The sequence below is a fragment of the Ammodytes marinus genome (genome assembly GCF_949987685.1).
Source record: "Ammodytes marinus genome assembly, chromosome: 4".
NCBI lineage: Eukaryota > Metazoa > Chordata > Actinopteri > Uranoscopiformes > Ammodytidae > Ammodytes > Ammodytes marinus.
Window position 1 is genome coordinate 8,676,208 of NC_137233.1, and position 26,860 is coordinate 8,703,067.

At 41.5% G+C, this 26,860-nt stretch overlaps 1 protein-coding gene across 3 annotated transcripts; it reads left to right on the plus strand.

The window, feature by feature from the left end:
* Positions 1-471: 471 nt before the first annotated feature.
* Positions 472-17,364, plus strand: LOC307249315 (ras-related protein Rap-1A-like). Of its 3 annotated transcripts, none has more exons than XM_080025974.1 (8): positions 472-542; positions 6,227-6,315; positions 7,280-7,348; positions 7,694-7,750; positions 8,372-8,512; positions 12,616-12,759; positions 13,153-13,280; positions 16,344-17,364. In XM_080025974.1, exons 2-7 carry the CDS (start codon positions 6,259-6,261, stop codon positions 13,240-13,242), a joined length of 558 nt encoding a protein of 185 aa, XP_079882100.1. In that variant the 5' UTR covers positions 472-542; positions 6,227-6,258; the 3' UTR covers positions 13,243-13,280; positions 16,344-17,364. The 3 variants fall into 3 exon arrangements, with proteins under 3 accessions (XP_079882100.1, XP_079882101.1, XP_079882102.1); XM_080025975.1 differs by having other exon boundaries at positions 502-542; positions 6,222-6,315; XM_080025976.1 differs by lacking the exon at positions 472-542 and adding an exon at positions 642-754.
* Positions 17,365-26,860: the final 9,496 nt, after the last annotated feature.

Here is a 26,860-nt window from a genome sequence, read left to right on the forward strand (position 1 = left end):
TTTTTAAGGGAAGCTGTTGAAACCAGAAGTTGACTAAAAGTGGCATATGACTTGTGACTTGACTTGGACAGTCATCATGAGACTTGAGCAAAACAACTATTACTCACAATTAGTTTATAATCCAATAGGATATAGCCTATTGGGAAAAGAATAATCACGATTAGTAACTAACAAATAGCCTACCTTAGTCATTTCATTTCTATTTGGCACTCCCTGACAGATTTCAAAACCACAAAGTAGCTCATCCTTCAAGAATGTGCAATGCTCAAATATAAGTTCCTGGAGGAAATGTGTAGTCTAGCTGATAAGAAATATATTATTACTAACAATGAATAAAATCAACAATGTGTTTGTGAGCGTTTCTTTTGACAGTCATCGCCACTGTGCAGCCCCGTTATCATGCAAATGATGCGGGACAAGAGGCCGATGTGTCATGCCCTTTTAAGAAAAATGAGAAATAGTCGGGAGTGACGTCTGCTGCGCACAGAGGCCGGAGGCAAACTGACACTTGCGGAGCGGCGAGAGACAGCGAGCGAGAAACGGTGAGTGCAAAAGCCAAACTTTACCACACGCTAAACGCGGACAAATAAGGCATTTACGTGGGAGCGGGCAGCGTCGACACACGCGGAATATTACACGCAGATACAGCTCGAGTGCACAACGCCTATTTATTATATGTGGGATACAAGAGAAGAAGTAGAAAACGGAGCGTGCCGTGCACTCCCATTTTAGTCAAGGCCAGGCGGAAGGGCAGGTAACGTTAGCAATCCGATGTGTCTTTCCCGTGCAAATACACCGTAATGTGGTTTGATTTAAAGCCTGCCAAGTGTTGTTGACGTTTGGAGCCATGTAATACGCTTGATTGCAGCGTGTTTCCGACAACCTAGCTGTGTTTTGATTGTGCGCCGACGACAGGAATGTGTCGCCTAGCTAGCTAGCCTGCGTGCTAACGGTAGTGAAGTGTCGGCGGCCCGTCGCAGGCAGTTAAAGCTAGCTAGTTAGCGGCATTTTGCTAACGAGCTTTATAACGGGACTTAGCGCAGTTGCTGGTGTTCAACTAGATTGTTTTGGGGACAGCGGCTGCTCTCAGACGGCCGGATTAAAGATTACGCTATTGTAAGGGTTTATCCGTAAACGGGTTTAATGATAGGAACATGGTTTTGATTCATGTTATGGAGGCTAACGTTGCACTAAGGCATCGGCCGCCGTGAGCGTTAGTTACTGCTCTGTGGTTACAGTCACAGCCGCAGATTGCGGGGATTTAGCAGGACCTGAAGTGATAAGCATATGCTACTGCCCTAAGCAAATTAGTTAGATTCACACAGGGAGATAACAACCCAGGGGCTCAAATTACTTTCTCCCGTGTCTCGCTGCCAGCCTGTTGCAGGTTATTTCTGCTGCAGGGAGAGTGATGTGGAACAGGAAAGGTGTGTAGCCTACTACATCCTCAAACTATAAACACAAGGTCTTCTTTATTAATTATAGATTATTACAGTTTCCAAGGGATGTAGGTTGCCCTTCATTCTTATTGTATTGTATTGTTGTATTCGTATAATGCTGAGTACTCCTGTACAGTACATTTCACTGTATTGTTGACCCTAATGGCATACATAATGTGTATGGATATAATTTAAAACTGGGATGTCTTGTGGTTTGATAGTGAGATACAGGCTACACACCCCCACCTCTCTCCCTCCTTAAAGAAAGCCTGCTGTCTGGAGTTTAGAACAGGAACAGAGACTGGAAGAGAGACTATTTTAGTAGGTTGCTACTCCTTTTCCATCCTATCAGGGTGAAGCCTTCTTGCTTTGGAAAGAGGATGTGGTTACAGGTCGAGGCCCCGGGGTGACACAGATGCGTTGGCCTCTTGCTGTTTGTCAGTTACAGATCTTTGTCACAATTGAGTCGCAGCAAAGTTTTTTTTTTTTTTTGTGCCAGCTTGCAGTTCTGTTCTGACTCACGGTGCATTCAGTGCTGTAGTGGACCTGATAAGAGATGCAGGGAGCTTCTGGTTCTTTTTATATTTCTCTCTCTCTCTCTCTTTAGGTCTAATCTTGATAGAGAAGATTCTGCAGAAATGTCACTGTACTCTTAATGTATTTTCCCTTTTTGAAGGGTTGACTTCAGAAACATCCTCATTAACTCATAAGTTACAGTAATTGCGACCACCTGTAGTGCTAACAGTTCATTTTACAAGCTTGTAAATTCCTAATTTCCTTAGAAGTATCCTAGAAGGAACTATGTAATTGGTCACTAATTATAGGTGTATTAAGGACTGGGGTAAGTTTGTATACTTCCAAGTAATTAATTACAATTAACTGCTCATTTAAGTAATACGACAACTGGCCAAAAATAAAGCTAAGAAATCAAAATGAAAAAAATCATACATTTCAACTGGGAGCAGTGCAGTGCTTTAAAAGAAAATAAATTCCCTTGGCCACAACAGCTGCGGCTATTTCAACACAACTAACCAGTTCAGAACTTTTTCACCCTATAGTTAGTATTATATAACAATTATTTTCCCAGGATATTTTCAATACATTATTGGTAGGAAGAAAGTTAGCTTTGTAAAATAGTGTGTTACTCCTGTCTTCTCTACCTAATCCATTTTCTTGACAGGTTTCTAGTGTCTGGGTTATTCCCCTAAAGTGTGTGGTTTTTCTTATGCTTCGCTTGGTGTGAATTGTGAGCTGTGGTTTTGGTGTAGGTAACGTAATGCCTAACCAAGAACCTTTATCATCATTAAACACTTCACCAGAACCGCTATTATCTCACCCTCCTATTTTTTTTTTCTTCTTTTTGTCTGACTCTGAACCCAAGCGCCTCAAGTGTAATATGTTTTTCGCATCAGTGTAGCTCCTGCTGTAATTGTCATGTGGTTCAACAAGCGTCACACACCAGTTGTATCATGCTGCTAACATAAACGGATGTGGGCATTTTTCTACCATCCGTGCTGTGGGTGGTTGAAGATATAGAGTGCATCTGTCAATCATGCTGGCCCTGCTGAGTCAGGCGTGGTGACAGCTTCCTTGCTGTTGGATTAGCTTGACTAGAAAAAGGAAACGGTGCATCCTGAATGTTGTAGTTTAAAATGCAAAAAAGCCTTCTGCTCTCTCCAGTATTGCCGTCTTCTCCCTTTTGGGACGTGGTTTTTAATCCAGACACATTCGCTGCATGTTCTTGCAAACACCTTGTCCAATTTCCAGCCTTAGATGGATGCATACCGTTGGCTGTAGAGGGTGAGTGATGCAGTGTGATGTCATGGTGTGTGGACTGTGGAGCATGTTTTCTGTGGCATGTGGCTTTCTCCTCGCTCCTTATTTGCTGGGGTTACTACGACGAGAGCTGAGTAACGGCAGCGCCTGTGTTTGTTTTGTTGGGAATGACAGTGGGTAGTTGAGGGCAGTGGAAAGAGGGAGAGGTTTTTGCTTTAAAAGGGAGATGTCCTTAAATGGCCGTGCGTGTGTGTGTGTGTTTTTCAGTGTAAGTGTGTGTGTAGGCGTTTGAGAGAGTGCAGAATTGTGTGTAGTTTTATCTGGTATGAACGCATGTAGATAAGATGACAGCACGAGCATCTTATTCAGTCGTGACCCTCATTAGTCTAGCCAGTTGTAGAAAAGTCTCCACTTAAATAGTGGATAACTTGACAAGAAAAGACCTCAAAGGAGGCAACCCAGGTGCTATAGAATTAGTTTCAGCCTTGATCAGTAAAGGTCACTTGAGTGGAGGAGGCTGGTGGTATTTGTGTCTCAGCTGGGTTCAAGCACTTAGCTTTTTCACATTTCTCAAGAATATGAATTAACACAGTGGAAGCTGAGAGATTGTGTCGTTCACTCCTACCAGAGCTCTGACATGTGATCAATACATTTTTATTTTTTATTTTTTACAAGATCTATTTTAGGTGCAGCGTGCAGAATACCCACGGGGTACAAAACTACTTTTTGATGTGTTGAAAACATGTTGTTGCTTAGCATTTCATATAGAGTGATTAAAAAGGGTGCCTCCTCCTCTAACAAATGAATAAAAGTATTACATTTAACTTATCCACTTCTTCCAGGTATTACTTTTTTATTAAACAAACGAAGACAATACATGCCCTCGTTGTGGGGCCTTACATTGGCATTGGAAAGATTAGAAGCAAAATCCCAGTTGGTCTGATGTCCTCAGTTTTTCCTCATCCTTTGAGGATTTGGAAGCATGAAAGGGAACGGATACAATTTGACTGCAGGTTTTGGAGGGGCGCACGTCCTCCATAACGACCCCTGAAGCAGTCTCATCATAATATAACTGTCACTGTAGGGACGGTCCCTTTCTTCTTAGCATGGGTCAGTCCATGCAAGAACCATGACGTGTGGGGATAGCTGACAAGTGCAGCCTAGTGTGTGTGTGTGTGTGTGTGTGACAAGGTGTATCTGACACTGTGCATGCACTTGACTTTGTACCGGGATGTTTACATGAGTGTGCAGCAGAGACTGTTTGCATACAGCACTCGTTTAGCCCTGTTGTTATTACTTTTCCTCCCAATGGGCTCCTCCCTGATATCACGCAAGTGTGTGTGTGTAGAGGATTATATGGAGTATGAATTATTCACAGTCCGGGCTTCATATCCCACATGGTCACTGCTTTGCGATTGAAGTTGGAGGTCCTTAGTTCTTAGTCCAACCCCTTGAGCATTTTCAAGGAGTTTTCTGTAAAAAGAACAGTGTAGGAGGGAGGGGGATCATCTGCTTCCCAGAATGGCTGCCGATTAGCTTTTGAGGGTTTTCCAAAAGCAGTTGATTATAAAGTGAGCCCATTGTGTCTACCTTGAGACGTGATATGAACAATAAAGCACTTTCTCCACTCAGCCTTGATGCCAGCATGCTGCACTTTTCAACCCGCGATGAAAGCATTTAATCTTCCTCTGATGTGCACGCAAACAAACTTGATGTTATATTGTCTCTGTTTTTCCTCAGAAAGTTTGGGTAGGGCCACAGCTCCATCTTTTATCAGTTATTGGAAGAATGTGATTCAGTCAGACATAAGCTTGGTGATATGCCCATCGTTTGGTCACAATGATGACATTTTTAATACAGTCCAAATGGGAATTCAAGGAAACTAGATAATATTAAAACGTTCAGGAGGTGGAATCGGAGAAACTGGGCGTTTTTATTGCGGTTGTCAAAATAGTTTCTCATTAATGTGCCTCGGATTAACTAGTTGATTAATAGACATGTCTTTGCCGCTTCAAAAATCCTCCTATATCTTTAAATCAGCAAGCATTAGCAGTTTTTTTTTTTCTCAAGAAAGCAATGTTTTGAGGGGCGCTCGTGGTGTAGTGGTTAGAACCCAATAGTCCTCAGAAGCAGCATACCACGGGTTTGAATCCGGCCCGTGGTTGTTCTCTGCATGTCATTCCCCCTTTCTGTTCCATTTAATCTCTCTCTAAACTATCTAATAAAAAAAGCATAAAAATGCCAAAAAGTAAAAAAAAAAAAACATTAAAAACATCATTGGTATTTGATTGGTGAAAAAATAAAAAATAAATAATAATTATAATGTGATATGAAGCCAGAAAGTTGATAAAGAGTCAGAAATCCCCCACTTCTCTGTGTAGCAGCTCTCTCTTTGTAACCCAACTTGTAGTGAGTGACCCAGTTGGCAAACCCAACTGACTTTGCGCCACACGGTGTTTGCCGAAGCCTCCCTCTTTTTAAAGGGCTATTCCAGCGATTTTCACAATTTCCTTCCCCGTCTCCGTTTCCACTTCCCTCAGCTGTTTTCTGGCAGGAGCCGAAGAAGACTTGACACAATATTGCTGTTGTACAATACCAAGCATGAGCGAGTGACTGAAATATCTGACAGCAGGGTGTGTTGTGGTGTGTGAAGGCCAGATGATTGTGTCATTAGGAAGAATATGTGCCAGATCCATGTATCATCTCCCCTTTGGTTCCCCCTTCACACACACACACACACACCCCCCCCCCCCCCCCCCAACCACAGCTGGTTTGCGTTAGAGCGGGGTCACATACTCTTCACCTCCTCCACCCTGAAGCAGCTCCACTTATGGGTGTTCCCTGTATTGTTGTGCTGCTTCTTGTCCATAACCTCAAGGAATGACTAGAATCCTTCCTTCTTTCCAGTGAAAAAACTCACCAGACCAGATCAGGAGAATTCTTTTGTTTTGCACCTTTCTCACTTTTTGTTTTTGTCCCATTTTCTTCTTCTCCCCGTTTGTCCAGTGCAGATTGTTGGGCTGTCCGGTGAAGCAAACCCGCCATGCGTGAATACAAGCTCGTGGTGTTAGGCTCTGGAGGCGTGGGCAAGTCCGCTCTGGTGAGTATTCCCTCCTGAATCCCTTCCTGCCCCCCCCCCCTCCCCCTTAACACCTCTGCCCTGTGTTTTACTGAAATGTCATCTAAACCGCAAAAAAAAACGTTTTCTTTCAAAGTTTTTAGCCTCTGTCATAAGATCTTTTATGCATTTTGTTTATCTTTTTACAAGTGTGTCAGGAGGTCACGGATGTTTGTGAAATGTAGCATGCTCTGCTTAGCTGTCTCGGACCAGGTGTCGAAGTTAGGTTAATCCCCTCAAACTGGCAGGCTCACTTGTTAAGACCTTTTAAAGCCTCGGTTTCCCACTGAGCGGTACAGTTCGGTTTGGTAACCCTACGGGCACACACTTTATTTCCGTTTCCGCTGTCAAAAGTTGGGAAGGGTACCAAAATAAGTTCATATGCCGTACCTGCTTTGGTCACCCTTTTTATTGGGGTACACATTGGTCCCAAGAGGGTGGAGCTACAGCAGTCCATTGATTGGTAGACAGAATAACCAATCGGTGCAAGAGACAAGTCGCTGTGTGTAATCACCTCGACAAATTCAGAATCTTGTGTTTAGAAAAATGTCTGCACACAGCTTTTTGGTTACTGTGTCGGTTCTTCCTCTTCATCTAATTTATTGGCGGGCCGCACTGTACCGAACCAAACGGGACTGTACTGCTCAGTGGAAACGAGGCATAAGATTATTATCAGGTGAACTCTAGTGACTACCCCTAATGTAAACCCACCATCTAAGCACAATGCTTAATCTAGCACAGTCTTCACTTCGGCTCCTTATTTTTATATTTATGTAATGCGTGTCGAAAAAATACAAAAAGTACTTCTAGTTTTTTCTTCATCTTGACTGGTGTGAGTGGCATCATCTTCAACATCCCCTTCCTCTTACCGCTGTTTGTTTTGTTCTTGTGGCCGGGAGATCCCATTGATCTGACGCTGGCCTTCTCTCTCTGTCTTCCTTTACAGACGGTTCAGTTTGTACAGGGAATCTTTGTGGAAAAATATGACCCTACAATAGAAGACTCGTACAGAAAGGTGAGTGTCCCGTGAGGGGGGGAAAGAGAGGGGGGGTGTTACAAACTGCTGGACTGGAATGAGCTGATTGTTAGCAGCTGCTCTGCAGGTTCTAGTCATGATATTGTGCTCTAGTTTTTCTTCTCATCCGAGTCCGTCCATCTCTGTATTTATGACTATCTGTGTTCTTTCTATTATTGTAACATTTAATTTTTAATTTTATTATTATTCTTGCTTTTATCTCATCGCTCTTCTTCTTCTTATTATTATTATTATTATTATTATTATTATTATTATTATTATTATTATTGGAAGAAATACGGAATATACTTTACATTGTCTGAGTCTTTTTTTCTTTGTTTACAGCAAGTGGAGGTAGATGGGCAGCAATGTATGCTTGAAATTCTCGACACGGCAGGCACAGTAAGTGAACTCCATTCCCCTGAAGTGTCTGTTGACAGTCTGTATTGCTATGTATTAGAACACCTGAGTCTCTGTATTGAACACTGACATTTAGAGCGTGAGGTATTTGATCCAAAACACTTTGGTCCCGAATAAAACATATCAAGAAATATTGGATGGATTTATATTTTTGTTATGACATTCTGACTTTATTGATCTCCCTGACTTTTTCCCCAGTGCCACCACAGGGTTGACATTTATGGTTTTAAGTGAAATGTCTTGACATCTATTGGATGGATTCCTATTATATTTGGTCCAATCCTACAGACATTTATGTCCTGTTAAGGGAGCACTTCATTTATTAATGGTCCACTCCCCTTTTTAAAATGGTATTTTTGTCCCAAATAAATTATATTATCAGCCTCAGCTTTTCTGTTAGCAGAGGCTCATGCTAACGTTCTGTAAGTAAGGACACATTTACACTTTGGCCCGGTTTATCCGTGCTGTGCTTAAGCATGAACACCAGTGTGATTTCCCTGATATATGCAATGGCCTTTATCTATTTTTGTAACTGTTTATGAAATGCCAGAGAGCACATACTACACAGAGCTCACAGTCTGTCCGTCCTCTTTACGCTTGTAGGAGCAGTTCACAGCAATGAGGGACTTGTACATGAAGAATGGCCAAGGCTTTGCCCTGGTATACTCCATCACAGCACAGTCCACCTTCAACGACCTCCAGGACCTGAGAGAACAGATTCTACGAGTAAAGGACACAGAGGATGTAAGTATACAGTGTGCATACTTTACATCGGCTCGCATTTCATTTCATTTAGGTGAAATGGGTTGCAGAAACAGTCAGTGGAAGGATGGCACAGAGAGGTTATAAGCGCCCCACTTCCGTGTTCTCTCAGTCGCCTACATTGTTCGGCGCCAGATTGCACTGTTGCTATGGATACTATTCAGCACTGTAATCGCTCCATCTTAGGCGAGTGATTACAAACTTCCATCACCTCAACCTAATGCAGATGGTTTCACTGACATTACTGTCATCTGTAGATCCAAAACAATGAGAAAGCACATAGTGAAACCTCTGTACTGAATGTAGCCGAGCATTAGCTACTATTAGCATCACACAGGACCCTGTGGTTTGATTACATTCCTATTGTCCTCACTTAGAGTAACTACCGTTAAGAATCCAGTAAAAATTAGGGGAATGTCCTCTTCAACCCATAGTCGTGCTTTCTGAACATTCAAAGTAGCTTCCCAATCCTGGTGTTCCCCTCAGCTTGGACCCATAACAGCGCAAATAAGAATATAAAAGGAGTAAAAGGATGCGTCATATATCGTAATCTTTCTGGTTTGGTGTTTGTTAGAAACATTTTCACTTCTCCGTATCTCTGGTAAACTGTGAGGCTGTTGAATGTGCTAGCCCTTCACTGGTGGGGCAGATAGTGCGTCAGCAGGATCTTAGATGCCCTTTTTTGGTGATCTCTAGAGGGAATGAATGTTACCATAACCCTGTCTCACACACTTTCCTTCTCTCTCTCTCTCTCTGTTCCCTGTCAACCATCTAAATAACCCCTCTGCAGCCTGATTTACAACTGTTACCTCTTTTCTGTCCATCTTTCAACTGGTCCTCTTACTAGCCGTCCTCTATATCTATGTCAGTGCGTTTTGTTTTGACTGGCCTGTTGAGCGCCTGTTGCTCCATGTTCCCTCCTCTTCTCAATGGCCTGCCTTGTGGTGGTCCTGTGGTCTGGCACTCTGTGCGGGTGATTGCACTGTCAGGGCTGATGTGCAGGGAAAGCCTCAGCTCATCACAAACAGACAGGATCGTGAGCTGTGCTACTTCATTAGAGCCCTCGTGGTCAGGGGACTGAGGTTAGCCTCGGGCTAACAGATGGATTGCAGGATCTGTGGCTCCTCAATGTGCAAGAAAACTGTTGAGGTCCCTTTTTCTCCTCCAACTGTGTTTATTCTGAATAAATCCCCAGTCTTAACATTTCTGCTTATCTCGGTACAACAGCCACTCTGCGGGCTATCAGTCCACCGGTGATTTAGACCGTTACCTATGATGGCCGTGACATCTGTTTATCTTTCTTTGCTCCTTGCAAAAATGCAGCACCAAAGGAAATGCTTAACATGTTTTCTTTCTTTTTTTCCCTCCGCTAGGACGGATTTCTTAATCGGAGAGACCATTTTAAAGCTATTTCAGAGCTCAAGCAGTCAGTCTACTTGCAGCTACAGCTGTTCTCATTCTCAGCTCTTCCACGCGCCATTTACTGGAGAGCTGGCAAAAAGTACAGACGCCCTTAATAATGCCAAGCTCAATTTAAAAGCCTTATACACTGTGTAATGCATTGAAGGGCCAAATTCCATCTCCTTAAAACATTTTGTTAGGAGTGAAGACTAAAGTAGGTGAGCAGTCACCAGTGCATTAACAGCTCACTTCCCTTCCCTTCCACAGTTGTTATGTAAGAGAGGTCTTATGACTTACCCGGGCCATCTCGGTCTCTGTGTGTGTGTGACTCGGATGGTACTAAGTAACGCCTGACTCCATGTTTGTGACTCACACAAACATTTGGAACGCCTGGCTCCATTCATCTGAGCAACTCTATATACTCCCCTGTTCTGTGCTCCCCACAATCCAGTGTGTAACATGCCTTGCGGGCGGGACAGGACCTGTCTGTAGCATGTTAACGTCGTCTGAACAGATTCTCTGTGGCCTGCGTGGATTCCTCAGGCGGGCTAACGCTGCCTCGTGTGCTGCTGACACTTAACATTTTTCCTTCCCTGCATACCTCCATCCTGCCATCTCTCCTTCCCTCCCTCCCTCCCTCTCTCTCCATCCTTTTCATCCCAGCTTGGCTCACAGTTTGTGTTAGCAGGGCATACCGCCGGTTCTCCCAAGACCCCCTGGGAGAAATGTCGCTCAGCAGTCCAGTGTGAGGGCTTGTTTGGATATCAAACATCAAGCAGCAACCTCCATTGAGTTAATCTAAACATCGCAGTTTCCTGTCGTCTGCTCCAAAGCCCAGAGAGAGAGAGAGAGAGCAAGGGAGAGGGAGAGAGAGAAAGGCCCAAGGAATATTATTTGCATATGCCTTGGTTATCAAGTATTAGGTTGTATCTGAAGGAATAGGCCACACCACAGGCAAGAACGCCATCTGAACAGTGGACCCCGGGTGGGAGAAAGGAAGTTTGAGCATGTCGTAGCACGTCGGGGTTGCCACCATATTGCTTACAAATATCCAGTTTTTCCAGATTCACAAGACATGTCTGGGGGGGCTGTTTCTGGACCCGAGACAAGGCAGGATTTCCCAGGCATGGATGTATTTGTTGCAGGGCCCACCACAAATAGATTTGCCCAGCTGATATATTATTGGCGCCTGTTGTGCTACATGCAGCAGAATTTTTCCACTAGTTGATTATGTATCTTGCTTTGCTAAAGCTTGTGCCACAAACACACGTATCCTGTGAGTGAGCCCTATTGGAAAAACCTGGAGAGAAAATACAGAACTCTCTTTCCAACTTGAGTCCTGAGCCTTTTTGTCGGTGATATAGTGAACTGAATAAGAAAATATACAACATGCAGCTTTAACACAACTCTACACACACACATTCTCACACTATCATGTAATTCCAGAGAGCAGCCAGAGCATGGAATCCAGCTGAAATGTTCTCAAAATATTCAGGAAGGAAAGCGATGTTATCCCGGCTGGGGCGGGGCAGCCAGGGCTTCCTCCGGGCCTAGCGCGCTCCCTAGATAGCCGGTCAGGAAACAGCAGGCAGGATGAGACGCATCCCAACACCCTCACTGCCCTCTGCCCACTCTCTGACAGTTGGACATGAAGTTTTACCCACAATATTCGCTCTTCCTCAAAAGATTTTTTTTTTTTTTTTTTAATTTTTTCTTGGTTGTTCAAACATCTGACTCAGGGCCCAGAAGCAGAAGTGTCTGCTTCTCTGGTATTTTGGAGATTCCAAACCCAGCTGCGCTTCATCTCTGTGGTTTTGTTCTCAGTTTTGGTTGGAAAAGGATTCTTTATTTTCTTTTTTTAAGACATGAAACCAAAAGAGAGTGCATTCATTGCTCGTTCATATTGATCGCTTAATCTACTTTGTGCGACCTAAATGTCTTTTCCCACAAGGGATGGATCGATTTTCCCGATTGTCTTTGTGACCCTCTAATTCAGGCTTCACATTGAGTCGAGTAGACTACTTAGCTGTTTAAAATAAACATCTTAAGTTGTACTTTGGGGATGCATATGAGTTGAGCATCCGTTGAAAAATAATATCCCGATTCCTACCTTACTCTCGCTACCTACCAATTTCAACCTTTAGCTCTGGAAACTAACAGATTTGAATGTCACCAGTGTGTAGTAGAGTAGAGCTGCTCTTGAAGTGAGGTATTTCTGCATAATTGAACGCAAATTGTCCACTCGAGAAAACCTTTTCAAATGCTGCATTGCTGTAAATCAAACTGTCCTAACAAGGTTCTCATCTGTTTGATACCATCTCGTATTTCATTTTCACTTTCTGCTCAAAACCCTCCACTTTTCTTTATTCTCCTTTTCTATTCTCACTTTCCTCTTCTACCAAAGTTGCCTCTTTACTTGTCCCCTCTTCCTTCTTTTTATCTATTTATATTTTGTGGGCTTAGTTATGAATCTATAGACTTACTGTCAGACACATCGGTGTATGATTAGAATTTTCATTGCTTAAAATCTGTTGTTTTTCCTCCATAGGCGCTAATACTTATTTGTATTCATTGTGCAACAATTTTTGAATGAAATTATTTTTTTACTCTAAGTCTGCTATTTGCTTGCATCTACGAAGTCGAGTATTTCATTTAAAATCCTATTTTCTTCTGCTTGTGCGCAGGTGCCGATGATCCTGGTGGGAAACAAGTGTGACTTGGAGGATGAGCGTGTGGTGGGGAAGGAGCAGGGCCAGAACCTGGCCAGACAGTGGAACCACTGTGCCTTTTTAGAGTCCTCTGCTAAGTCAAAGATCAACGTCCTCGATGTGAGTACACACAGGGACGCAAACCACTGATGACCCTGCACAACTAGTCCTATAAAGACCAGCAAAAATAATATGACCATCTCTCAGGCAATTCATTAACACCTGACTTTTAATTGTACGGTTAACCTCTAAACTAAGTGTAAGTTTTATTTTGGGTTAACTAAGACCGTTATGGTTGACCTAAGATGCAGTAGCATTAGCATTGAGCTCAGCTGGGTAAGACTCTTGTTAAACCTATTGTGTGTCGGCATTGACAATCACTCCATTTAGTGATGAGTTTTCAGATGATTGCCTAAAGGTGCCACAGTGTGTTAGAGGCAGCATTGTATGACAGAAGAGAGATGTTCTACCTCTGTACACTGAATTGTCTTCCTTTGGTTGTGTCCTTCTCAGATCTTCTATGACCTGGTCAGACAGATAAATAGGAAAACGCCAGTGGAAAAGAAGAAGGCGAAAAAGAAATCCAACTGTGTCCTGCTTTAAAGACCTCCCCTCCAGCCCCTGCAGCAGCTCTGAGCCAGGTGTGTGTGGGTCTGTGTGTGTCCGTGTGTGCGAGTGTGTATTTAATAACACTGTGTTAGTCACAAAGGCCCAGCAGCTGACATATTCATGAGGCAGACTGCAAGGTTCATTAGTGTTGTGTAATGGCGCTGACCTTTTATGTCTTTTTAGATGATTATATAATGCATTGTGCTCTATGAGTTAAATCAGATGTATCTATGTAGTCTTATATTACAGCATGTTCTGCAGTCCTTTGTCTCTGGAGCTCTCAAAAGAAGAAAATGAGCAAATTGGAGAGAAAAAAAATTGAGAAACCTTGGGAGGCGCAATTTAGAGAGAGAGAGAGAGAGCCCCCCCTCCAGGCAGATGGGGTTGCAGCAGATACTATGAGTGGAATGACTGCAGTTGTTTTTCTTAGCCATTCCAGAGACATTTACTGGATCTGTAACAAATCACCATAATCAGCTAACATCCCCTGAGTCACCCTACAAAGTGTGAAAGGCTTTCGTGAGCATTTTCTCTTTTTTTTTTTTTTTCCGTCTTCGTTATTCTTGAATTAAGGAGTGACTGTACGATGGCTGGATTTAGACGTGACCACAGCATATTGCAGCAGATGGTTATGACTGAGGAAATCCTCATCAGTCATCAGTAAAATCAACCACTACTTATTTTTCTCTCTTCCGTTCTTCCGTTGTATTTTATGAACGATACCAGATACTCATATTGAGGAAGTCTGAAAAATGGGCATGTTCAGTAAAACATGCTGTTCATTACTGTCAATCCCTCTAAATAGAGGAAACTAATCTTTTAATTTTAGACTGGGCGGATGTTTACTGTATGTGATGCTATATTTAATCTTCATCAACACTAAAGTCGACTGGCGTGATGTGTCCTTGCAGACCTATTTTTAAACAATGTTGGTGTTTTATCATCACATTGGTGCAAGGTTCCTTTAATGCCAAAATTACCATGAAGCAAGTCATGCTTTTTCACACGTGTAATGGCCTCTACAGATGGAAATCTTAAGGGCATAGCTGCCTTGGTACAGGCACGGAAAATTCTCTGCAGGGAGAGAAATCTCAAAGTATATATCCTCATATTTTCCTACTTGTAATTTTAGCAGCTGGTTACACTGATTGAAACCCCACCGTAGGTCAGAAGTCACTTTGAGCTCCTGATAAGATTTAACCCTTAGCTCACCAGCTGAGAAAGTCACAGTAAGAATGTTTCCACCCTGCTGTGGAAAGTTTCCTTACAGAGATGAGTTAAGGTTCAGTCAGTGAAGCAAATCTTCTGAGATCTCATGCTGTGTATTGGCAATGAAATGATAATTTTGGGGGCTTTTTTCAAGGCAGAGTGCTTTGGAAATCCTGCAAAGCATTTCCAACTCGACCAGACTACAGCCAAGCAGTGCTTTCTTTGTTGTAGTCACGCGTGTCAGTAGCTACTAGACCAATTACCATTCACAGACGGCTTCAAGTCTCGCCTCGTCCTCGATATTGATTGGTCGTTCTAAAAAGAGACGTTGACGAGCGGTGCTCTTCTTCAAGACTTGAACCGTTTTCATCTGCGCTCTGCCAAGAAATACAAGCCACCAAGAGCATTTAAACGCCTGCTACGGCGCTGGTCTGGACTGCTAGAGCGTCCTGCCATAGGGAATGAATTGTAGAATGACGCTGGCAGCACATAAAGAGCATCCTCTGAACACAGCCCCTTGTTCACCCCTCTAACATCAGGTGTCGGCCTCCATTTAGCACACAGGGCAGTTACTATCAAAACCAATCAATATTTGATTAAAACAAATTGATAAGTGCAGGTCTGGTGGTGTCAGTAGTGGGTTAAATTAAATAACCCTCAATTTACAAGAGTTTTGGTCAGAGTGCAGCCCCTCAGAAGGCTTTAAAATCACTGGCCCTCACAATGCTTCAAACCAGCAGCACCAGAATACATTTTATACATCTAACTTCTTCTTCAGTGACTTTTAACTTGCAGTGCCAGGGGAGGGGGAAATAAAACTGTGATACAACCGATAACACCAGATTAGTGCAACAGACAGCACCATTGTGCCCAGCCCAGACATCAGGGTCGCTAAACCACCCACTGCGTTCCTCGTCTGAATCCATCTGTGTTGGTCAGTTAGTGTGTGTGTGTGTGTGTGTGTGTGTGTGTGTGTGTGTGTGTGTGTGTGTGTGTGTGTGTGTGTGTGTGTGTGTGGCCTATGTCAGCAGGCCCAGGGGCGGTGTCTGTCCCCCACACACACACCATGTTCACACGCTGGCCGGTCCGATGAACCAATGCTAATGGGATTACAGGCCTACTGTTCCACTGTTCACAACACACAGCTCATACACTGCAGAGAGAGGGATGGGGGCGTTACAGTGCCAGCCTCAGACAGGACAGAGAGAGAGAGTTAGTGGGACATCTCACTTTGTACAGCATGGCCTTTTTCCAGTTTGCTGACCTCATGAGCTATCGGCCTGTGATTGTAGCTGCCACTGTATTCACTGGGTCAGGAAGTGCAAAGGATAATGGGATATTGATACCGAAGGTGCAGACTCTTAGTATTTGCAGTTGTGTAGTTTTATTTCTAAATTGCTATAGTCACTCTTTTAAACATTTAGAGGATAGCTTTGATAAAGGGACTGCAACTATGTATTTCAGAAAAAAATTGACAGATATTCCAGCACGTTGTCATTATTCTTTTACCCACCTACTGTAACAGGTGGAGTTTGACCTCAAAGTATTTAGATTAAAAAACATTTACATGCAATCTCATGTGTTCAAGTCATCTTTATGTAGAGTTATAATTGTCTTTTAGATCATGTCTGTTTTTAGGATGCATTCAATGAATGCAGGTAACCTTATCTTAAAATAAGAGCAAAAATGCATCATTCTTACAAGCAGTGAATACCAACATGTTCCTGTCAGGCGCTTTCTATGTGTTGCTATATTTTTGTTTCCTCCTACGTTTTCCACCTACACATGTACTGTCATTGACCAGCCACTAGAGGGCACTGACAAACTGTCTAGCTGTTGTTTTGGGTTAAGGAAGGAGGGTTTTAACTGCTGCGCTCTCTTTGCAGAAATGCTGTAATGAAGAACTGTTGCCCTGATTGGAACGTGCCAGCATTCCAACAGCCCCACCCCCACCCACCCCCCTCCCTCCATCAGCCATAAACGGTGAATCAGCTGACTGAACTGCTCCTATCAAAGACGAGGATGAACGACACCAGAAAGAGAGAGTGAGAGTGAAAGAGAGAGAGATGGAGAGAGTAAAAGGAGTGAAAGACAGACAGTAAGCGAGAGAGAAGACTCTGGTCTCTCGCCTCCGAGGACCTTCCTCATTGTCTCAGTTTTCAGTGTGAACCCTGAATGGACATTCTCCATTTCTGCACCAACAAAACAACACCACAAACTTACCATGATGATGATGATGATGATGATGATGATGATGACAGTTAAAAGCCTCTGAATTATATAAAAAGTGTCCATGAGCCGCCTACATGGCCAGAGAGCAGCCCCAGCCCCCCTCTTTATTTTTCATTTTTTGACAGTTTAATAAGAAAATCACAAGAAGGAAAACAAAGTTAGAACTTGGATTCAGTATTTTTCATTTTTTTTTCAATGTCGTATTTGAAAGACATGGAAGTCGACCTCTTTTTAGTTGTATGATTATAAATATTCTTCAAAAACGAGCATGAAAAAAAATGCATCAGTAATTAAGTGTAGATGTTTTCAAGTGAAATCAAGTGGAAAAGTGAGAACTTTTTTTTTTATAGCCATACACCTATTCTCCATGCCTGTCATGTCAGTGATGATAGATCAAGGTCTATAATATGTATTATTATTTTTATTATATATTTTTTTTCTTTGTTTGCCCTGTTGTTCATGGACTTCTCTTCTGCGAAATATCTCTCTGATGTGACTTAATTTTATACTCAGTCACTGGGATTTCATAGCTCCCATAATATATTCTAATGCCATTTTTTGCATAATAATGCTTCAGAAAAAAAATGGGTCTTTTATAGAAGAAATATGGGGAAAAATAAGGATTGATTTCTATGTCTCTTGAAGCTGAAATATATTATACTAAACCAACTCTAATAATGCTTCTTGTGTTTTTCTGTCAATGATGTTCCAGCTTTTATGGATTATTAAAGTACATTTTAGTACATTTTCATTATATTGGTCAATGTATTTTTGTGAATTAAACTTTTATCCAAAGCCAATTTGACTTATTTGAGAGGAGTGAAATTTTAAAAAGTGTTTTTGTAAAGGGGGTTTGAAACTTTATATGGGACAAAAATAGGAATTGCATGGGTAGACAGACTGTTCAATGAACAGAGTTAAAGCTATAAACGATTCCATAGAGAGGACTGAAAGCCTGTTATTGCATTACAGTAATTAATTGCACAACTAGCCTATATAAGTGAAGGATGCTCTACATATCTGTATTATACCAAATTAATTGCATCATTTTTGATGACCACTAGGTGTCACTAGATGAGCAGAAATGTTTCACACATTCTGTCGAGAGCTGTTCAAGTGAACTGTTCTAAACCTGCCAGCAGTCAATTATGTAATGTGGCTTAATGAAACCGTCACAATCAAATAAGTGCATCTTTTTCACAAGATTTCTTTACGGTTACGACTTAAAGCAAGAATATAACATTTGAAAAGACGTACACCAAATGATTCTTCTTACAAATGCAAAAGTTTGTTAACAAGTAGTAGTACACAACCTTGTTTAATTTGATACAATTAGATCTTGTTTGGTCCGGTATGACCGTTGGCTTATGCTGGCTGAAACTTGACAATTCTAGCAATGGTTAGAGAGATCTAGTTATGTGTTAATGTAGATTGAATACTCTTCACTTACACTCTGCTTTAGCATTAGCTGGAAATGGTTAAATATCATAAAGTAGTATGAGGAAAACCTATAAATATATTTGCAATCCCATAAAATAACAGAAAAGCAGCTATTCCTCATCAGAAGCTTTAATATATGCATTTTCACTTTTCAAAATGCTCAACTACGCTCAACTTTGCTCAAATAAATACAGATACAGAGACATTTAAAGGGACAGCTACCTGTGTATAAGCATCATATCACCACAGTATTTAAAAATGCATCAACCTACTGCATGTTATATTCTGTAAGTGGCAACTCCCACAGGTGTCTGTGTCTGACACATGCTAGAGAGAGAAAGAGGGAAAAAAATATGCAGCATCACCTAAGCTTCTTATGTCTAAAGGGTGGACGTGTCAAGCAGAAGAGGATGCTAAACGTCTGGAGGAAAGGATTAGAGTGTGTGACTCACTTCTGCTTCTTGTTTTTGATTCTTTATCACCTACAGTGCAGCCTCCATCGCGCCCTTAATCCCTTTAGTGGTTGAGAAGCGCAGTAAAACCCTAAACACTTTAGCATTTATTATCCTTCTCTCTATGAAATCCTCCAGACTGTGAGGTGTCTCCAGCTTCCTCTGGTCTCCTCTGAAACGTAGGAGGACTGTTTGGTTCCATGTGGACGTGAGTCACATCAAAGCACTCTCTTTTTCTGTCTCATTAAATGTGATCTTAAACAGTATAAAAATGGTAAAATTATCTTAATATTTTGTCCTTTTTAACAGTGTTTTACAGTATATTGCCAAACGTGTATATGGCCACCCCTCTTTGTTTGTCTGCTTTGATTTGGGGCTGAATTCATGATAGGTAGGCTATCAACTCCTTTGTTCCAATGTGGGAAATCGTAATGTGACAGAAAACAATAATATGTTAGACAAAGTCCGACCTGTTTAACTAAACCCAGGTGCACACAAAGTCCATATAGAAATGGTTAAGGACTAAACTGCCATTTAAGAGTTACTCAGAAAAGCACAGAAGCATGATGACATTTTCAAGCTTTTGGTTTTAAAAAACATCATAAGGAGCAGGTGAATGTGTCAAGAAAGGAACAGCTACTGTAAATCATATCAAGCCAGTTGGGGTCTTTTCTTTTATAAAGTATGTTGAACAACCAGTGGTGACCTGATTTCTCAAACCTGAGTGGCCTCCACAGAGCCCTGACCTTAATCCCATCAAAACACCTTTAGGAAGAACTGATACCCCGACCAAGAACCAGGCCTTTCTTTGCCTAATATCAGTGCCTGACCTCATCCTAATTTACTTCTACTTGATGGATTGTCACAAAATGTTTGCTATTGGACGGATTACCATGAAAGTAGACACATCTTTTCACCACTCAGGAGAAGATGGAAAATATTATAGATCCAAGACTTTTAAAGAAGGGCCTCCATCAGTTCAAAATTTGAACCATGTTCAGTGCTAATTTAGCAAATTTAGCATGCAAACTAAATTTAGGCGGCGACCACCTAATATTTGACCTGCTTAACATCAGCATGTTGGCATTGTCATTGAGAGCATGTTAGCATGCTGACAGTAGCAATTAGCTCAAACCACTGATGTGCCAAACTTAAACCGGACAGAGGCGCTAGCAAAGTATAGACTATTAGCCTCATGTTAGCCAAAATGTGAGTGAAATATAAAGCAGAAATGTTATTTTGAATTATATTTTTATTGTGTAAAATATGCCATTCAACACATACCTTTATGGAATTATTATTAGCCCATTTGATTGGATAACATTCAAGTCATGCAAGTGATGTAGGCCTATCACAATGATGAGTATTTCAAATCTCTTTTCAGTGAGAGCTATATTGTGCAATAGCATTACGCTCTCAAAATGGCCAACAATAAACTGGGATGAATTAATTCAAACAACAGCAAGCTTCTGTCTGCTCAAGGTCCCTGAACCCATTATAAAATATTGTATAATTCTACAGTAATGTCATCCATCCATCTCTTCCCCCCTACACACACTTATCACACTTATCACACACACACACACACACACACACACACACACACACACACACACACACACACACACACACACACACACACACACACACACACACACACACACACACACACACACACACACACACACACACACACACACACACACACACACACGCACACACACACACAAGCGTTCTCTTCTTCCTCTCGACAGATCAATTAACAGATTAGTGGTTGTGTGGGATGGATTGAAGGCCTCGGCTCAGGATATCATCTGGGTCTAATGTATTTTCTGGAGAGGGAGCAAACATGAGCTTCACTGTCGGGGGGATTATTGACAGTTTGGAGTGCAAGGTTACGTCTGCCCTCTCGAGGATTCATCATCTGCCATTTCCTGTCTGTAATTTATTTATTTTGATGATGTAGGTCTACTCTGCTGCTGTATTAACGCACAGGGAATTATCTCATGTGTCATATTAAAATGTCCTTTTTCAAACAGACATTTCTTCTTCACACTTTCTTATTTTTCCTTTTTTTCAACCATTTCTAGTGTTTGATTGTCTGTTTTGTTAATTTAATATTACTTTCTGTGCTTCAAAGAAAGTGTGTTGCATATTTAAATAGGTAATGAGGGTTTAAATTGTCATTTTCTGTGCAAGTGGGAACCGTTGCTTTGTTAACCACATTTTCCTAATCAATTATACTGTGCACACATCTTTACAAATATAAAATGCTTTTCATAACTTTTTTTTCACTCCACACACTGTTAAATGAATAATTTTTCTATTAAAATTGATAGTCTGCCTGCCTATGATTACGATCGCACACTTGTGTAATTAAAATGAAGGGCTGTAGTTCTCATTAGCAGTGGCAACTAATTGAAAATAGATGACCCTTCCCCCCCCCCTCCCCTCTGGTATTCCTCTATGTTTGTATAAGGAATAAGAGGCAATTTGTCCACAGAAAAATTCCACCTTTATTTACACAGGCAGCCGTGCAGCACAGTCTGTGACTTTGTTTACCCTCTAAATATATAGCTGCACAGGTTTGTGGCCTGACTGTTTGGACAGCGGTGTTTACTCTTTCATTCTGACAGCCGGTGTAGTGTTAGTCCACAGCACAACATAGGAGGCACTGTAGTTCAGTGTTGATAACGTTTTAAGTATCTAAAACCTTTTAGTCAACATTTGAACATGTTACTGTTTCATGTTTGCTTATAGCAGCTACGGTTTACAGTAAATAACTTATTGTCTCTATAGAAAAAAATTGTTTATAGATAAAAGAACAATTTTGTACTACTCTTGTCCATCATCAAATACTTTGCAACACACCATACTATTTCTCTTTGTCTTTATAATGTTGAAAAACACTCAAATCATTCTTTTTGAGACATACACATACTATGATATTGATCTGTAAAGCTTGACTGTCGAAGTCACCTCACATCTCTTCTATCATTAAGTCCAGTACAGTCCATTATTCAAACTTTATATTCCATACATATACTGTATCTACTGACCTTGGCAGACCTGGTTTCAGGTAGACAGCACATTTTGAATTGGCAAGGGATTTGAAAGATTCATTATGGTTTTTGTAATATTCATTTTGTAATTTTAGTTTTTCCTTCTTTTTCAAGGTCTTTCTTGAAAAAGAGATGTTCACCCCCATGATAACCCATAACACGTTCTATATTGTATTATACTGTCTAGTGTGTAGTTCATTTAGTTAAGTCATCTTTTATGTATACAAAACATCAAAAAGTATTTCACTCGTCTTTGTAGGGGAGGCTTTATTAAGCATGGCTTTCTAATTCACGGCCCATACAGTTTGTGATGACAGGAGAACACAGGGAAAATCAATGGTGATGTCTTTAAAAGAGCAAAGTGGCAGTTCAGGGACCTTCCTGTGTCTGCTGGCTTGATTTCCAGTCAATTACTCTTAGCGATGCATCTCAGCAGCACTGTGTGTCTGGAGATTGAGCTGATGCATCACAGCCTCTGACAGCCACTGAAAAATGTCTCTCAACATCCCACCTTGGCTCAGTGAAGTGCTTTCTTCACCTGAAACTGTTGATAACCAGGAAAAAAAGAGTGTTACGAATATCACCTGTAAATATCAACTTTTGGTAAAAGTAATATCTTTCTCTCAAAAATGATCGGAATGACAAAACTAACACGCTGATGTTAAGCAGGAATGTTTACCATGTTCGCCATTAGTTTACCGTGTTAGCATGCACACACACAATTAGCTAATTAGAATCGAAAACAAAGGTGAAGTGAATTACAATTCTGAGATGGTGATGACTTTTGTTTAAAAGTCAGGAGATCTCCAACGTTTTCAAAATCCATCCATCAAGTTGTTGAGATATTTCAAATATGGTTGTATGATTTCTTTATGCAACACACTGTAATGCTTTTACTGAGGTACTGATCCTTTGGTCGATTTTCAACACTGTTCAGTTATTCCTAATGCCTCTTAAGTGTTTTGAATCTTGTACATCGTAACACCTTCAAGCCTTTCCTCCTCCATGATACAGGATTTCATTATTGTTTCATCTATCATTGCAATTTTGTAACCTGATCTGCTGCTTTTTACCTCTTCCACTATGATCTTGTGAACTCCTCATCTCTCCTTCAAATCCTCTGATGAGTCCCAACTTCTTTTTTATCAAGTAAACCTAATGTATTCTTTATTTTACTTTTTTTTTTACCTGTATTTGCAATGCCATAGTTTGGAGCATGGTTTTCATTCTAAATGCAAATCATAAATTTTTTCCCCTGACAAATGGGAATCTGTTGTTTTTTTTCCAGTCCAGCAGCTCAGCCTATCTTCTCTAATTCAACCTCTGGAAAATGTCAATAGCTCATTAGAAGAGGCTCTCCACTCTCCAGTCTCTTTGCTACCGCCTTTTTTTCATCATTACCTCACTCTCCCTCCTGGACCCACCACCCACACGCCTGTCATACAGCATGGATGTGTGTGTACGTATGGTGTGTGTGTGTGTGTGTGTGTGTGTGTGTGTGTGTGTGTGTGTGTGTGTGTATGAGTGTTGATATATGTCTGTGTTGTTGTGTATGTCCCTGGACATTAGAGAAGGCTGCGGTGTTGGTGATGTTTCAATTTCAAATTCACTCCAAGGCCTGACTCTCTGCTGCCCTCCCTCTCTCTGCTAATGTAGCCTTGTCCTCGGCCCCTGTGATATAGTAGCGGGTCACTGGCCTGCATAGTTATTCATGGTGGTGGCGGCGAGAGGAGAATTAATGTATATAACCTCTGTTGACACATTTATTCACGGATTAAATCAGTAGCGTTTGTTATTATTACTATTGTTGTGTGAGAGGAATTGGGAACATCTATCTTATGGTTCTTATAGTTATTAATCTTTTTATTATTATGTTATTCATGCCAACAATAAATGAAACGTAAAATACAAAAATGTCAATTGTTGCAAACAGGCATGGTATACTACCGCTAAAAATAAAAATGTATTTACTAGATTCAATTAAACATGTTTAATACAGTCTATATTTAGGTATATTGGAAAAAGAATATTTAAATCACAATGGAGCAGGGCTGTTTGATCTGACCAGTAAAAAATGGCAAAAACAATACTGAATATATGAGAGGTATATACAAACTGAACACTGTTGCTTTAACTGCAAATGAAACTAGGTTCTTGTCACTATCAGATGCCCCATTAAATCCAATCAAGGCAACCAAAAAAAAAGAAAGTGAGGATGATGCAGTTTTGTTATTAGACTATTTCTTAGTGCTGTAGTCATTGGTGTTGTGTCTTGCAGAACTCATGTTTCACAGCCAGATGAGTTTTGCCCCCGAGGATATTCAAACACAGAAACACATTCTGCATGAAACAGATGCTGACATCTGGTCGTTTGTAGACAGATAGACAGAACATAGAGTGTCCCTGTCAGTACAAATTGTGCATTCTCTCCTTATATTCCTTTTATAACCGTATCGGGACAATCCAGTCATTAATAGGCATAAAGGTTAAACACAGAAGTGATACGTGCGATAATGACAACAACAAATAACTGTATACTGCAGGAGAAATGGTAGGGATGAACTGGGTTTGTTGAATCTCTCTGTGCCATTAACCACGTTGACCCGTGGTCAGGGCTGCAAAGCACTCCGCCATTGATTTAAAAACGCCTGACAAAGGAGGCATGAGGGGAGCTCCTGTTATTATTACATGGCTTTATGTCACAGAGATACTGGAGCATTTTTTCCTCATGGATGAAACCACATTAAGGGCACACACACTCTGGCAAATAGGAGCTCTTGTCGGGTGATGAAATCCTATCCCCTCTCTCCTCTCTTGGCAGTTCATTGAAGATAGGTTCACCCTACTGAGTGTAATGGCCACTTTTCTCCATGCAGTCAGGGCTGTGGGCCGACATGGAGGGGGTAGAACGGCTGGAAACAATGGAAATACAATGGTGGGGGTTAGGGTGGCCAGGGGGGGAGGGGGGGGGGGGGAGGGGGAGAATACGTCTTGGAGCAAGAAACCAGAGCCACACTGGAGATGGCTGATGCTCTCTCATTGAATCCTGCTCTCCTGTTCTGCTGACTGGGGAGGTTTGTGGCTGTAATGAATATCTTGCACCGGGATTGTGGAGGCTTTCCCTGGGCCGCTCTGTATTCAGCTGCAGCCCCAGCTCCACACATTGTAGACTCTCTGACTCTATACGGATGGATGGGTGGAGCTTTTATTTATTTTTTTCTGTCCTCCTGCGCGATTTCTTGATGAAATTTATTGCTTGAGTAATAGGGGGATTTATTGTGCCTTGGCTAGGTTTTTCATAATCTGCTCTCTCAGTGCACAGTGGAGATGAATTGGCCCAGAGAAAAAAAATCATTTCGAGGAATAATTGCTGAGGTATCCAGTTCTCACCTGGGGTTTTCAATTCGGTTACACTCTGCCTTTTGGTGGAATAAGAACAGAAACAGTACCCCAGTACCACAATAAAATAAATATGTATTTACAATATAGGAAAATTAATTTAAAGAGTGTTTTTTCCTCAGGGGTGTGAAGTTTGCGTACAAAATTTAATGCCCTTTTTGATTTCCTCAGTGAGGTACGTGCACGTGCACGTGCACACACACATGCACACACGCACACACACACACACACACACACACACACACACACACACACACACACGCATACACACACACACACACACACACACACACACACACACACACACACACACACACACAGAGGGTGGGAGGAAGGGGAAGGTTTTTCTTCGGTCCAACTGGCTTCTCATCACAGAGCTTCCTGCACACACACACACACACGCACGCGCACGCGCACGCACGCACACACACACACACACACACACACACACACACACACACACACACACACACACACACACACACACACACACACACACACACACACACACAGCAATTATGAGAATATTATCTCCGCGTCCCCATGTGGATATTTACTACACAAGCAGAGACGACTGAACTGAATACTGAGTAGCTTATTGAAGCATGGGTACACAGGAAAAAAGGACCTACAGCTAAATATCCCTCAGATGAACATTCCCTTTTCCATACAATGACAGCTAATTGAACACAGTGCCCTGCCTCTTAAAGGCTGCTTGGGGCCTATTGAATTGTTGCAGGTTGATATTTCTTTCAAAAGGGGCTCTGAATATCCACAGCTGCTGTCTGCGTTAAGTGGCTCTGATTTAGGAGCAGTGAAGTGGGTGTGGTTTTGATAGATGATCCTACAGAGTAAGTTCACATGGATACACAATATCTCATGCACCAATCACCCACATGGTTTAACATCAGTGAATAATTGTGGTTCCTTGACATTAGCCACTATTGATTAAGTGCTGCTGTGTTGAAAACGTGTCCCAAACAATGGTATTAGGTACGTTTTTGTTACCATGTCAAGAATGACTATACGGATTTAAAGCCTCCCAAAGACCACTCATGTCTTTGAAAAACAAAGATGTCTGACCTCTGTATGTCACTGAGGAACTGTGTAATGTCCTGTAACTAATATAAAGCCCCCGCCATTTCCAATGTAGTGAGTAAGCTAGGCTGTCCAATAATATTAAAACAAATATGCAAAAGTGACCACTCATGACACAAAAGCGGTTACATATAGGTCATGAGGCAAAAATAATCTTGCATTTTTGTGTGTGTGTGTGTGTGTGTGTGTGCGCGCAGTTGTTTGTTACTGAGTTAGAGATGGCATTTTGAAAACACTATTGCCACATGACAGCATTGCCAGCCTAAGGTCATTTGTAGCACTTGTCTTTGGCTTTTTTAAAATACACATATACAACAATTAATGTTTATATAAAATTAGGTAAAACACGAACAATAAATGATTAAATACAACAATAAAGACATTAGGTTATTATACATTAGGTTGGATACAATTCCATGTAAAGCCTTGACAGAACGTTTTAAATAAGTTGAAAAAATATGTTACAATTCCCCGACTAACTGGACCAACACACTGAGCAATTTACAGTAGGTATAGATATTGCAGTATCTATTTAAGTTATGCCCTCAGCTTCCCATCCTAACCGGTAACTCGTTGCAGGGTTGTTGCACCAGATTGCATAACACTGATGCTGCTTTTAATTGTGTCCCGATGTCCCTCTGCTCTAATAAGATGCTGCTTTAATAACAGAGCCCAGCACGCTGTCTGAATGTTTGGACACACTGTATCGAGGTGCAGCAA

What these genes read in the sequence shown, in the direction of transcription:
- LOC307249315 (XM_080025974.1), top strand. Translation starts at nt 6,259, where the DNA reads ATGCGTGAATACAAGCTCGTGGTGTTAGGCTCTGGAGGCGTGGGCAAG. An exon ending in TTCTCGACACGGCAGGCACA is followed by an intron (nt 7,751 to 8,371) that starts GTAAGTGAACTC and finishes TTACGCTTGTAG; the next exon opens with GAGCAGTTCACAGCAATGAG. An exon ending in CAAAGATCAACGTCCTCGAT is followed by an intron (nt 12,760 to 13,152) that starts GTGAGTACACAC and finishes TGTCCTTCTCAG; the next exon opens with ATCTTCTATGACCTGGTCAG.